At 45.9% G+C, this 12,150-nt stretch overlaps 1 protein-coding gene across 2 annotated transcripts in view; it reads right to left on the bottom strand.

The window, feature by feature from the left end:
* Nucleotides 1-12,150, bottom strand: part of ATR (ATR checkpoint kinase) — a 169,392-nt gene that overhangs the window by 52,289 nt on the left and 104,953 nt on the right. For both annotated transcript variants that reach the window (XM_088446273.1, XM_088446274.1), the window contains one exon: nt 8,001-8,178. In XM_088446273.1, the coding sequence (XP_088302399.1) occupies nt 8,001-8,178 (178 nt within the window). The remainder of the gene's footprint in view (nt 1-8,000; nt 8,179-12,150) is intronic.

Here is a 12,150-nt window from a genome sequence, read left to right as displayed (position 1 = left end):
GGCACCAGGGCTTCATATGCTGAAGAGGAAGTGCCCACACACTTTTTCCAGGTCCGACCCCACTGGGGAAGTCAGTCATAGTGCCAACTGGCCTTGGGCTGGATGGAGCCATGGGGGGACAACCTCACACTGCGAGCCTCCCCTCGATGGTTCCACCAGTCCAGGCTGGTAAAACCTAATTGCTGGGTAATAGAAAATAGACAGGACCCCACATCTCTTTGTCCACCTGATTTTTCCAACTACCAGCCTAGACTTCAATCTCAAGGGCTGGTTAAAATTGGGAAGGAGGGTGGACTTCTGTTATTGGGGAACAAAATGGCTGCAATGGAACCATACTTGCATTTGCTTTTTATGTATGTGTCAGCATTCAGAAGCGTATAAACAGAAGTCAATTGAACCAACGAGGTAATGTGTCCTTTGGCCCACATTCTCACCATAGATTTTTATAATCCAACACTTTGTGCCTTTTGTTTGCAGTAGCAGAGATAAAATATGAGATATTGTAAGAACTTACCATTGTTATCTCTATTTTTACGAAGTCCATAGGGTTCCACAGGATACCTTGGGGTATAGGTGTTGACGTCAGGCATCGGGCACCATAGAGTTAAGTTTTCAGCCTCCCAGGATGCACTAGGGTCCCCCTCCTATACCCCACCCCTGAGCCAAGGCATCTCAGTTACGTACCAAGCCATAGGCCGGAGGAGGAGATGGAAGAGAGAGAAAAAAGATCTGGACACACACAAGAATCACATTCTCACCAGGGGAAGACGGAAAAAAACGGTGACCAGAGTAAAGCCCATCTGCAGCACAGGTGCGACAGGGCGGGAGTCCTGTGGAACCCTATGGACTTCGTAGAAATAGAGATAACAAAGGAAAGTTCTTACCATAGCTCATATTTTCTACATCAGGGTCCATAGGGTATCCACAGGATACCTTGGGGATGTCCCAAAGCAGTATCCTTTAAGGGTGGGGACGCTCCTGTGCTGAAAGGAGAATCCGCCGCCCAAAGGAGGCAAAGGTGTCAAACGCGTAATACCTCACAAAGGTATGGACAAAGGACCACGTGGCAGCCTTGCAGATCTGGACTGTAGAGGCACCACGTCGAGCTGCCCACGAAGGACCCACAGACCTAGTGGAATGAGCCCTCACAGAGGATGGAACCGGAAGGCCTTCATGAATATAAGCTTCTGAAATTGCCATACGAATCCAACCTGCCAAAGATTGTTTTGAAGCAGGCCAACCCTTTTTACAGAAGCCATAGAGGACAAACAAGGCGTCCGACTTCCTAAACGAAGAAGTGCAGTCAACATAAATCCTTAAGACCCGCACAACGTCCAAAGTGGCCTCACCCACTGAAAGTCCAGGTGAGTTAAAAGCCGGCACAACGATTTCCTCGTTGATATGGAAACTTGAAACAACTTTGGGAAGGAATCCAGGACGAGTGCGCCCTGTTCCTATGAAAAATCAGAAAAGGGGGTCTACAGGAGAGAGCCCCTAAGTCAGAAACACGTCTGGCCGAAGCAATGGCCAGTAGGAATATTGTTTTAGCTGTCAGCCATTTAAGGTCCACTGAGCCCAGTGGTTCAAACGGCAGTCCTTGGAGAGCCCTCAGGACCACAGCTAAATCCCAAGGCGCCACTGGTGGAACAAAAGGTGGCTGAATTCGAAGAACACCTTGCATAAAGGTGCGCACATCAGGGATCGCAGCAATCCTACGATGGAACCAGACAGACAGGGCAGACACCTGACTTCAAAAAAGCAAGGCGAAGCCCATGGTCTAGCCCCGCCTGTAGGAAAGCTAACACTCTAGACAGATGGAACTCCCAAGGGGCATAACCTCTCGGTCGACACCACTGGAAGAACGTATGCCACACACGATGGTATATCCTCGCAGAGGATGGTTTCCGAGCTCTTAGCATGGTTTGCACCACAGAGCTGGAAAAACCCCTGGACCTCAACATGGCCGTCTCAACAGCCACGCCGTCAAAGACAGCCGAGCCAGGGCCGGGTGAAGACAAGGACCCAGTGATAGCAGGTCCGGTCGTAGCGACAACCGCAGAGGAATGTCCACGGACAGACCCTGAAGGTCTGAGAACCAGTGCCGCCTAGGCCACTCGGGAGCTATCAACAGGAGCGTACCTCCTTCCTGTTTGAATTTCCGGATTACCCGCGGAAGAAGGGAAAACGGAGGAAAGAGATAAGCAAACCGGAACGTCCACTGGACGGACAGAGTATCCACCAGAGATGCCTTTTCGTCTCTTGTTCGAAACCCGTACACCGGCAACTTGTTGTTGTGCCGTGACGCCATGAGGTCCATCTCTGGAAGACCCCACCTGTCCACCAGAAGTTGAAAGACGTCCTGGTGCAGAGACCATTCCCCCGGATGTACGTCCTGGCGACTGAGAAAGTCCGCCTCCCAGTTGAGGACTCCCGGGATGAATACTGCTGATATGGCCGGGAGATTGCGCTCCGCCCAGACCAGGATGCGGGACACCTCTACGAGTGCCGCCCAACTTCGGGTTCCTCTTTGTCTGTTTATGTAGGCCACGGTGGTGGCGTTGTCCGACTGGACCTGCACGGGGTGACCTTGGATAACCCGATGTGCCTGCTGGAGAGCATTGAAAACCGCGCGGAGTTCCAAGATGTTTATTGGAAGCTCCTTTTCCGCCTGAGTCCACCTGCCCTGGAACAAGTGTGGACCCGTGACAGCTCCCCAGCCCCAAAGACTGGTGTCCGTTGTTAACAGGACCCAGTTCGCCACCCAAAACGGACGACCCTTGTTGAGGTGGGTCGTCTGCAACCACCAGGCTAGAGACAGGCGAAGCTCCGGAGTGAGCACCATCGTCTGGGACTTTAAACTCTGAAGCAGTCCATTCCATTTGGACAGGATCAATTGCTGCAGAGGTCTGGAGTGAAACTGGGGATATTCCACCATGTCGAATACTGACACCATGGAGCCCAGCAACCTCATCGCCGAGTGCAGAGACACTCGGCGACTCTGCAGACAACTGCGCACCCTCAACTGTAAGGCAGAGATCTTTTCCCCCTTCACAAAGATCCTCTGCTGTCTGGATTCCAATAAGGCTCCGAGGTGCAGAATCCTCTGAGACGGGATCAGGGTGGACTTTTGCCAGTTTATTAACCAGCCGTGACTTTGCAGAACTGTAATCGTAAGGTCCAAGTGGCGTAGAAGGAGCTCTGGAGATCCTGCCACCAACAGAAGGTCGTCTAGGTACGGCAACATGCAGACTCCCTGCAGCCGCAGGTAAGCCGCCCTGACCGCCATGACCTTGGTGAACACTTGTGCTGCTGTCGCCAGGCCAAAAGGTAAGGCCCGGAACTGGAAATGATCATTGCGGATTGCAAACCTGAGGTACTGCTGATCGCGCAAGAGAATAGGGACATGCAGATAAGCGTCCTGTATGTCCAATGACGCCATGTAATCCCCAGGTTCTAGCGCCAGAATGATGGACCGTAGGGTCTCCATCCGAAACCGCGGCACCCGCAAGTACTTGTTGAGGGCCTTGAGGTTGAGAATCGGACGGTACGACCCATTGGGTTTCTGCACCAAAAAAAGATTGGAATAGAAACCCTGGCCCCTCTGGGAGAATGGAACAGGCACTATAACTCCAGCCTGGAGCATAGTGTGCACAATGTTCCGCAGTTCCAAGGCTTTGTTCCGGTCTAATGGAAGGCCCGTGGTGAAGAATCGGGATGGGGGCCTGTGCCGAAAGGAGAGGGCATACCCGTGAGAAACCACCTCGTGAACCCAATTGTCTGTCGTGGATATCAACCAACACTGGGCGAACTGCAGCAGGCGGCCTCCCACTTTGGGATCCCCCAAAAGGAGGCCCGCACCATCAGGCCGCAGGTTTGTCATCTAACTTAGGGGCCAGACGTTTGGTACTCCAGGCCTGTTTCCTGAGCTTGACAGATTTCTTGGGCCCAGCCTGTCGGGGAAAAGACTGTGCTTTAGGCCTACCCTGGGCCCTGTAAGGCCGAAGTACCCAAACTTAAAGGGGCCGCAGCAGACGGGAGACATGCAGATTTGGCTGCCGCCAGCGTGGCTACAATTTTGTCCAGATCCGGACCAAATAGGACTTCTCCATTAAAAGGCAAAGCTTCTAAAGCCCTTTTTGGAATCAGCGTCCGCCTTCCAAGATCGCAACCATAAGGTGCGACGAGCAGCAACAGCTACCGAAGAAATCCTAGACGTGAGGATACTGATATCCAAGGTCGCTTCATTGATGTAAGTGGCCGAATTCCGGAGATTGCCTACCACTCGGCCTGTTCAGCCGAACAGTCGGAATCCAAAGACGCCTCCAAACTATCAGCCCAGCGCTCCATAGCTCTGGCTACCCAACATACGGCCATAGCCGGTCTGGATGCCCCCCCCCCCGCGAGGGAATAAATGGACTTTAGGCAGATCTCCACCTTGCGGTCCGAAGCATCCTTCAAGGAGGACATGGAGGGCATGGGCAAGGTGGCACTTCGGACTAGGCGTGTCACGTGAGAATCCACTTGTGGAGGGGATTCCCATTTAGAAAAATTGTCCGCAAACGGATAAGCCACAGCTAAACGCCTCTGGGGCTGATACCGTTTACCAGGGTGTTTCCACGCCTCCTCTAAATGGTCTACTAACTGGACTGCCCGAATAAGGCCAGGAATATAAACCTTGGACTTAGCGTCCGACTCTTTAGTACTGAGAGGTTCTTGGTCAGATAGATTCAGAATCTCACCATCATCGGACGTCACGTCGTCATCCTCATAAGGAGCAGACAGAGACGCCACAGGCCGCTTATGTGGCCGCAACACAGACTTCCCTTGTAACACATCCGACAAATGCTATACCGAATTTGTCAGTGAATTAACCCACGCAGGCTCCTGTGGGACCTGGGAAGGGGAAATAGGGAGACTGTGGGGTACCATCAGTTGTCTCGGGAACCCCTGCATGGGTGACGACACCACTGACTGCTGGGACAATCCCATCTGAGAAAACGCAGGTGGCGGAGCTAACTGGCCCACTAAGGTTGTAAGTGCCTTAGCGAAACAAGCCCAGGGAGGTTCCTGTACCGGAGCCTTGACAGTAATTGGCCGCGCCAATAAATAACACTGCCGACATAGCCCCTCCGCGTTACCCTCCCCCTCCGCTATTGGTACATTGCACTTAGTACACATAAGCTGGAGAGGAAATTCACTCTCAGACATGATGGTAAGTATGTGACCCCTCTCACTTATACTCGTTAGTATAGTGGGGGAACCACCCTGCAATCACCGCACTGCAAGGGTTTTAGCAGAGGAAGAGCAGGGACAGTAAAATGGCTGACAGTAGAAAGTGAAAGTACAGGCAGCAGACGCTAGCAGAAGTCACATACAATGCAGAAGAATTAATCCCTGCACTATCAGCGCTGTTCCCCAACTACACAGACACAGAGCCTGGTAGGACAGAGCGCTGCATACACAGACCTGTTTCAACGGAGGAGAAGTATGCCGGGGGACCCAGACTGCGATGCCACCGATCACAGCTTCCAGCAGCGTTCACCATACAAAGATGGCCACCAAGGAGCAGAGAGGAGGCCGGCCTGGGGGAGGAGCGCTGCCACAGGACCAATCGGCAGCGCAGAGAGGGCTGTGTGCAGCAGGGGAGGCTCCGGCTGTGTACAGGGAAGGCGCGTTCCCCTGGCATACAATTAACCCCTGGGACGCCGCAGCGCTTGCCGCTCAGCTGCGGCCCGCTGTCCCAGGGGGGTAGTGGAAGCGAAGGTTAGCTACCTGGCTCCACGCTGCAGCCAGTCCCAAATGAGCCCCCTGCCTGGGGACTGTGGACCATGTGCTTTCAGGAGGGACCCACCGCGGGACCCCCGCTGCTTACCTGCTGCCCCTTGAATCCGGCCATGGTCCGAAACATCTGGGGTCACCGCTAGCCGTGACCCCAGATGCTTACCAGCATCCCCGGATCAGTACCGGCGGGGTGTAGGGGAGACAGCATGGACGTCAGCAGTGACTGTCCATGCTGTACTCCCAGATGTGCAGCCACAGCTGCATTGAAGAAAACTTCAGGGGCTATCCTTAGCCCCCTCTAAACAGGTGCTCCGGCTCCGAGCCGGGCACCAACGAAACTGGGATGCCTTGGCTCGGGGGCGGGTATAGGAGGGGGACCCTAGTGCATCCTGGGAGGCTGAAAACGTAACTCTATGGTGCCCGATGCCTGACGTAATCACCTATACCCCAAGGTATCCTGTGGATACCCTATGGACCCTGATGTAGAAATACAATTGTAACATTAGATGCGCTAAATGTTGCTATTCACACAAATTCTCATGCACAGAGAGCAATAAAACCTTTATGCATTGTAGGTCAGAGAAAAATCTAGAACTCAATGGCTAATGCCCTTATTAATAATAAAAATATATTAGGCAATGCTGCCCCATGTTACACATGGACCATTTTAGGGACATCATATTAGCTCTGCCACGTCCACCATACAGGGTATAAAACAAGGCTTACAAGTTTAATAACTCGTGGGGAGAGCGTAGTCGGACTGCCCATTTGAATCTCTAGCCTGTTGCCAGGAACTGGGGTCCCTTGAGTAATTGTTAGTGCCTTGTGGGGAGAGCGCAAGTGCACAATGTGTTTCCTCCCGAAATCTCTGGTCTCATTTCGAGTGGAGGGCTCCCAGAGTGTGATTTGCCTAAACATTTGCCGTATCCAGAAAAGAGCACAGAAGTTTAGCTGAGGCTAAATGTTTTTGGGTATCGTTTGTATATTTGATATTCACTTTAATATCCATTTTAAATACATTGTTTGTGCTTGTTTGAACTTTACCAATATTTTCACAATATATTTAGTGGGTTACTTATATTCATTATTATATATATATATATATATATATATATATATATATATATATATATATATATATATATATGTATATATGTATATACACACACACAGGTTGAGTCTCCCATATCCAAAATGCTTGGGACCAGGGGTATTTTGGATAAGGGAATATTCCGTATTTTGGAATAATTGCATACCATAAGGAAATATCTTGGGAATGGGACCCCAATATACACACAGAATGCATTTATGTGTTCTATACACCTTATACACACAGCCTGCAGGTCATTTTATACAATATTTTCAATAATTTTGTGGCTCAAACAAAGTTTGTGTACAGAAATGAAATTCATTTATGTTTCATATACACCTTATACACACAGCCTGAAGGTAATTTATATACAATATGTTTAATATTTTGTGCCTTAGACAAAGTTTGTGTACACTGAACCATCAAAAAGCAAAGGTTTCATTATCTCAGTCATGCCAAAAAAAATCCGTATTTCGGAATATTTGGATATGGGAGACTCAACCTATATATATATATATATATATATATATATATATATATATATATATACACACACACACATACTATATATATATATATATATATATATATATATATATATATATATATAAAAATAAATATAGTTAGGGTTGATTTATATTCTGTTTTCAGTTATACTTCTTATATTCAGTGTGTTGCTTACAGTATATGCATTTAATCAGTTGTTTATAATCATTTACTTACACACTTTTAATTAACCTTTCACAATAAATTATTTTAATTGGAACGACTGTCTTGAGTGGTTTAATTAACCTTTAGCATCCGAAGAACTTAAATTCAACCGGTTACGCTTGGCGTGACAAGCAGGATACAAAGGATTAATAACCAAAGCTATAAACAATGTTGAAGTTAAAAGAAACTGTTGAAAGGGTTGCGCAGACCGGAATAAAGGGATGCGTTCATAATACCAACCGCTGGGATTCCGGTACTCAAAGTGCCGGCGACGGAATCCCAACACAACAAAAGTTGCTCAGTGTATGGGTAGCTAATGTGTCTTTGTATGTATACAATTGTAACATACAATGTATCTCAGCTGTAGATGTAAGTAAATCAACAAGTGTAGCTATGGTAAAACAATGCAGATGTGTACCTTACGATGTACTCGTATCCACGCTGGTATGAACCTCTCTCAAAGCTTGCAGCTGATAAAGGTACAATCTGCTCTGCGCGGACCACTTTCAGGGCGTCATAGAAGTCGTCTCTCACGTTCTTCTTTGCTGATAGCAGCAGTTGTCCCAGTCTAATGCTCCAGGTGGTAGATTTTTTTTCTTTTAAGAAATGTATGCAATGTTACATGTAAATCTATAGAACAGTAATCAGTATACAGTGCTCTAACCTAACACAAACAATGAAAACATAGCAAAGCACATGCCATTTATCACCATAACATTCATATAACACAAATTCCCACAATTGATCTAAAGCCTTACTACTTTACTTATTTATTTATTTATTACCAGTTATTTATATAGCGCACACATATTCCGCAGCGCTTTACAGAGAGAATATTTGGCCATTCACATCAGTCCCTGCCCCAGAGGAGCTTACACTCTATATTCCCTATCACATGTACACACGGGTTAATTTTTGTGGGGAACCAATTAACCTACCAGTATATTTTGAGTGTGGGAGGAAACCGGAGTACCCGGAGGAAACCCACGCAAGCACAGGGAGAATATACAAACTCCACACAGTTAGGGCCATGGTGGGAATTGAACCCATGACCTCATTGCTGTGAGGCAGTAACGCTAACCATTACACCGTCTAAAAGTGAAAATTAGTGACTACCAGAAGATATAAATATATGGTAAACAAGCAAAGAAGTAGTAGTACTATAAAGAACCATCAATGCATTTATTAAATATTTCAGGACAGGCTAGTAAATGTCCTCTTAAACATCTTCAAAATAACTAAATTTGATATACTAGTTTAAAGAGAAAGAAAGCAGAAAAAAAAACATAATAAAATAGTATTTTTAAAACACAAAGTATGATGTTGTTCAGTAATAGGGGATTTTTAGTTACTTACCGTTGAATCCTTTTCACTGAATCAGGCTGGGGAACACTGGACCAAGGGGTTGTAGATAGGACTGCAATGAGCAAGCACTTAACTAAACATGTATCTTTAACCCTATGCTCCTCCCCTCTGCAACCCCATCACATCAGTTCAACTTAAAAAGTGCCTGGTAAGGAGAAGCAGTAACCCAGTAAAACTGTTATAACAGAAAACACCACAACCGTGGGGACCAACTTGGTCAAAAAACGCAACCCAACATGACTGAGCGTGAGGGAGGGAGCGCAGTGTCACCCAGCCTGATTCAGAGAAAAGGATTCAACGGTAAGTAACCAAAAATCCCCTTTTCTCCACCATGGACCATGGGACATTCAATAGCCGCCCCCAGGGGAGGGAACGCTCAGGCTGCCTGACCAGAGAACTGTACGCCCACTGAACTGCGTCGCCGGAGGCAAAAACATGATTATAAAAATTACAACGAAAAACAAAATAAGCCATAGCTACAAAATCTGCAGCCCTCCTAAAACGAGCTGAACTCCGCAGGCGCTTAAACTAAACTGACATGATGGGGTTGCAGAGGGGAGGAGCTTAAGATTAAAGCTACAGGTTTAGTTAAGTGCCAGCTCCATGCAGCTCCATCTACAACCTCATGGCCCAGTGTCCCCCAGCCTTGGTGAAGGAGAAAATTCTCTATACACTATAGCAGTGGTTCCCAAACTTTTTTGAACCACAGCGCCTTGGAGTATCAGCACTATTTTCATGGCTTTAAACAAGAATTTAACCAATGGCGCTGCAAAATGAACCTCAATCAATATATTAAAGTAAAATTATAAATGATAAAATTATATCTGTGAAAATGAAAAATGTCTGCACAATATATTTGTGTCTATATATATGTGCATTGTCAAAACCAGATAATTGGCGAAGACAGAATCTGTTTGCAATTGGAATCTGCGCAATGCTATCTTGTAAAGGGCGTCAAGACTCCATCTTAGAAATAAAATCTCACATCACTATATTGTAAAAAAAAAAGGTACATAGTCAGCCTTCTTCAAACACAGGCAGACAGTGTTTAACACAAACACTAACTTATTAGCATTTGGAACCCTATACAAAGCCCATCTTCAACCCAAAACAGGCAGAATAAACAGGAAGGCTCCGACAGCACAGCTGGAAGCCTCCTTCCTGTATGAGGATTAAATTCACTGTATAAACACATTTTGCAATTGCAGTTTAAAAACATCAGAAAAAGTGCTTGTGTGTGTGTATATGTGTGTGTATATATATATATATATATATATATATATATATATATGTGTGTGTGTGTACATGTGGCCCATCATGCATGGACTTATGTGTATAATATCACACACAGACTTATATTTGAAAAGTAGCAAAATTCCCTGCAACTCATACACACAATGTTAAACAGAACACAGTCAGTTTTTTAGTGATCCTTCCCAAAATCATACTGGCATGGCCACACACACATAGATGCCCTTCCAGCTTAGTGCTGCTCGCTGAGTGCCCCACCGACCCTCAGACGCACAACGCAATTCAGTGCTGTTTCTCCCCGCATACATACATTTAAAAGCAATGGTCCCGTAACGCAAAAAGGATAATTATTACTTGGTTTAAACGCAATGTCAGTATATAAAGAAATGAATGTTTTCTGTAACTATGGCTTAGTAAATGACAATTGGACTGTGTTTGGAAAAGTACTGATCTACTCTGTTTCCACAGCGTTCCGGTGACATCAATATGAAGATCAGAACATGTGGCTATGAAATATGATATGTTAGAGAGAATAACTATTTGAAATGTTGTTTGCCATAGCAGCTTAAGTTTTGCATGTGGGGGATACAAAGGTAGGTTGGAGACCTTTTGTATTCATTTGGAATTGTCCAATAAATGCCCTGTAACAGATTTCTAACCCTTACCAAAGACAATGACATGGTGTAGGCTTGTTTACATTTTTGTCCAAAGGACTGGTTATTCCAGTCTAATCAATAGAGATAGCTAACTGGGACTAGGATTTAATTAGCAGTAGTTCAGGTAACCAAAAGGATACTCCCTTTCTGATGACCTCACAGGTAAAAGGGGGCGGGAACATAGCATGCACATCCTGAGAACACACAGCCAGCAGACACACTTGCAGATCTTTGGAAGAGAGAGGTTCGCTCCCTCACAAGACAACGGAAAAATGGGTCTCAGTTCCTCTGGGTTATAGCTAAGTATAAAATGTGCAATATTTAGCCTATTTGGGTGTCTGTAGCTATGTTTGGTGTTAATCTGTTATTAGCTTAGCATGGTGTGTGGTTTGTAGTTTTCTAAGGATATTCATGAGTCTGTGTTAGCATACAGTGGATGATATGTTATCTAATCTGTACTCTTCATCTACACTGTAGGGTACAATAGTCTGTTATCAGCATGCAGGAAAGGGATTGATTATGGAGTTTTTGTAATATTTGTAAATGATTGATGCTGGTTGATTGAGATCCCATGTGTTCTGTGTTAGGGCCTTCCCATGTGCTTGAACAATATCTCTGCTTGGGAGAGATAGGCTTGGTATGTGTTGTATACTCATGAATGTAATCATAGGGTGGTATCAGTTTTATATTATGGAAGTTGAATTAATAACAGCTTTGAATGGTCATAAGTAATTGCCGTGTGGGTCAGATAGGTATATTGTCTGCAGTTTATTAAAGATGGCTACTTCCATGTGGGGTGAACAAAGGAAATTATAATTCTACCCAGTTATGGTGTTGTATGGGTCAGATAGGTATATTGTCTTTATTATAATTGTGATCATTGATGGATGGATGATTTACAGAGTTACAACTTAATGTGAGTTTTCAAATTGGAGTTTGCCTAGGGATCATGAGGCTTGCAAACAAAGGAAGAGCATGTGTTTCAGCCCTTCCCCCTCCCCACGGTCTAGTGGGTACTGGATGAGGTCTGTTGTAGGATGGTATTGTTGTATATTGGAATCAGCTTGTGTTGTACATGTTGGAATATTAAATGGTGCAGTGTTTGCCTGATGTGTTGGCATATGATATCCAGCTTGCATATTTAATTAACTATGGCATTATGGGAGATTTCAATGAGGTAGCTTCATAATGGAGTTTGTTTGTAGACCATGCGGTTTGGACAATAGGGCAGGAAGCATTCCTAAACCACCCCCCTCACACACAAAACACACACACACCATCACCAGCCATCTTGAA

The sequence above is a fragment of the Taudactylus pleione genome, unplaced genomic scaffold (genome assembly GCF_031769625.1).
Source record: "Taudactylus pleione unplaced genomic scaffold, aTauple2 ptg000395l, whole genome shotgun sequence".
NCBI classification, from domain to species: Eukaryota; Metazoa; Chordata; class Amphibia; order Anura; family Myobatrachidae; genus Taudactylus; species Taudactylus pleione.
This window is presented reverse-complemented; position numbering and strand designations above follow the sequence as displayed.